Raw genomic sequence first — 2,221 nt, 5'->3', positions numbered from 1 at the left:
GTCCTTCAAGCAGGCTTGCTCATGACTCCACTAACTTTACATAGGGTCTTTGTAAATCTTGTCAATGAGAAAGAATGATTTACCTAACTGCAGAATTGTTAATACAAAATGTCTCAGGGGGTCTGTGTGATGCAAACCAAGGCAACTGTGGGAAGCAATTTATTTCAACAGTGTTTGAGGGGGAATATAAATGGAGCAGTTGAAAACTATAACCACATCATTTTGTACTGTGCGTTAATAATATAAGGAAGGCATATCCAAGATCGTGAATAAAGATATCCTTGAAGTGTATTTGGACCTGTGGGTTTCTTGTCTCTATCAAGTTTTAAATGTTGTCAATAGATGGATTATGTGTGGCCAAAATATAGAAACAATACAGGTAGGACCTTGAACACCATAACAGTTATTTTTATTGAATAATAGAATATACATTTAGTACATAGATATGTGAATTTACATACATCTGTTTTATAGGATGTTTTCTTTTATAACGTAGATCTCAGCAAGATCCACATTTTGAAACAATGAACTGACATCTTCAAGAGGACAATGAATTTAGGTCACCTATGAGAAGACTTGGGTTACAATAAAAAAAACTTGCTATTCCGAACGTTTTAAAATGGTAGAAAAAGGATGGTGGTTGGATGATTCTAATTTGTCACTACTTACATCTGTAAACTAAAGATTGAATATAAACAGCTGTAAAATACCAATATATACATCTATGATCTATATGATCTTAATGCAGTTGTCACATTTCACTAGTCTAGATTTTCTGTGATATTTGATTTTATCTACATTTCAATACCAGCTATAAAACCAAGCAGCAGCTAAGCGAATGTGCTCTCGAACCAGTTTACATTACTTTTGAAAACTGGAAGCACATTTCCTAGACATGAGCAATTTCACCAATGAGGATGGATTTATCCTTAATGCTTTTTCAAGCAAAATGGTATTACATGCATTATACTTTGTGTTGTTCTTAATCATTTATCTTGTTACAATTTTAGGAAATATGTTGATCATCTTTGTAAGCAGTGTGGATCATCATCTGCAGACCCCCATGTATTTTCTTCTCCGTAATCTTTCTTTCATGGACATATGTTACACCTCTACCACTCTCCCACAAATACTGACCAGTCTTCATTTAAAGTATCCAGCTATCTCATTCGCAGCTTGTATAGCCCAGCAATATTTTTTCCTCACTTTGGCAGCCTCTGAGTCTTCTTTGTTGGCTACAATGGCATATGACCGGTATGTTGCTATTTGTTTTCCACTGAGATATGCCACAATAATGAATAAAGAAGCCTGTCTCAAAATGACAGTTACAACCTGGTTAATTGGATGTATTTATGGAGTAGTTCACACTGCCAACACTTTCAGGCTACCATTCTGTGGTTCTAAAATACTCAACCACTTCTTCTGTGATATCCCTCCATTGTTAAAGATTTCCTGCATTGATACATACTTCAATGAGGTGACTATTTTTGTTGTGGGTGGCTTCCTTATGCTTGGATGCTTCCTCTTGATTTTGGGATCATACATGAGCATTCTTTCATCTATATTCAATATCCCTAAAGGCTTTGGTAGAGAGAAAGCCTTCTCTACCTGTGTATCTCACTTAATTGTTGTCTTGCTTTTTTATGGTAGTGGAAGCTTTATGTATTTTCGGCCAAAATCTAACCACCTGGCTGATAAGGAATGGCTACTCTCCATTTTCTATACAAGCATTACACCTCTCCTAAACCCCTTGATATACAGCTTGAGAAATAAAGACATCCAAGAGGCATTATTAAAACAGTTAAAGCTTAGAGTGATGCTTAGATATGGTTAGATAATCTAACAAGCATATTAAGGAACCAGAATTCTTGCAAATAAAACAGTTGTGAAAAATTACCGACTATTGTAGCTGGACTTTTAATTATTCTGGTCAGCAAAATATTGAGGAAATGGCTTCTGAGGCAAATGTCTGTGTAAATATGTCTGATTTATTTATCAGAAGAGTTTACCCAGTTTGTCCATAACTTAAGACTCAGTTAGATATGTGCCAAAGTAATCACTGTGTTTGGTGGCGTCTATGCAATAAACCTATATAAACCTTTGTACTGTAGTAAAAACATCTATTTATTTAATAGGTTCAATCATTTGGCTCTTTGTTTATCTAAAAGCTAAATTCAATATTGTACCAGGTTCGTGAAGATTAAGCTATGTTACCCTGTGC

The 2,221-nt window shown here is 35.0% G+C and overlaps 1 protein-coding gene across 1 annotated transcript; it reads left to right on the top strand.

The window, feature by feature from the left end:
* Nucleotides 1-895: 895 nt before the first annotated feature.
* Nucleotides 896-1,834, top strand: LOC149278010 (olfactory receptor 2D3-like). Its single transcript, XM_089502505.1, has one exon. The coding sequence runs from the start codon at nt 896-898 to the stop codon at nt 1,832-1,834; it is 939 nt and encodes a 312-aa protein (XP_089358631.1).
* The last annotated feature ends 387 nt before the right edge of the window (nt 1,835-2,221 follow it).

Source organism: Sceloporus occidentalis, unplaced genomic scaffold (genome assembly GCF_023333645.1).
Source record: "Sceloporus occidentalis isolate IW3139 unplaced genomic scaffold, rSceOcc1.0.p SCAF_204, whole genome shotgun sequence".
NCBI classification, from domain to species: Eukaryota; Metazoa; Chordata; class Lepidosauria; order Squamata; family Phrynosomatidae; genus Sceloporus; species Sceloporus occidentalis.
Note: the sequence above shows the minus strand (reverse complement) of the source record. Positions and strands in the feature narration are given on the sequence as shown.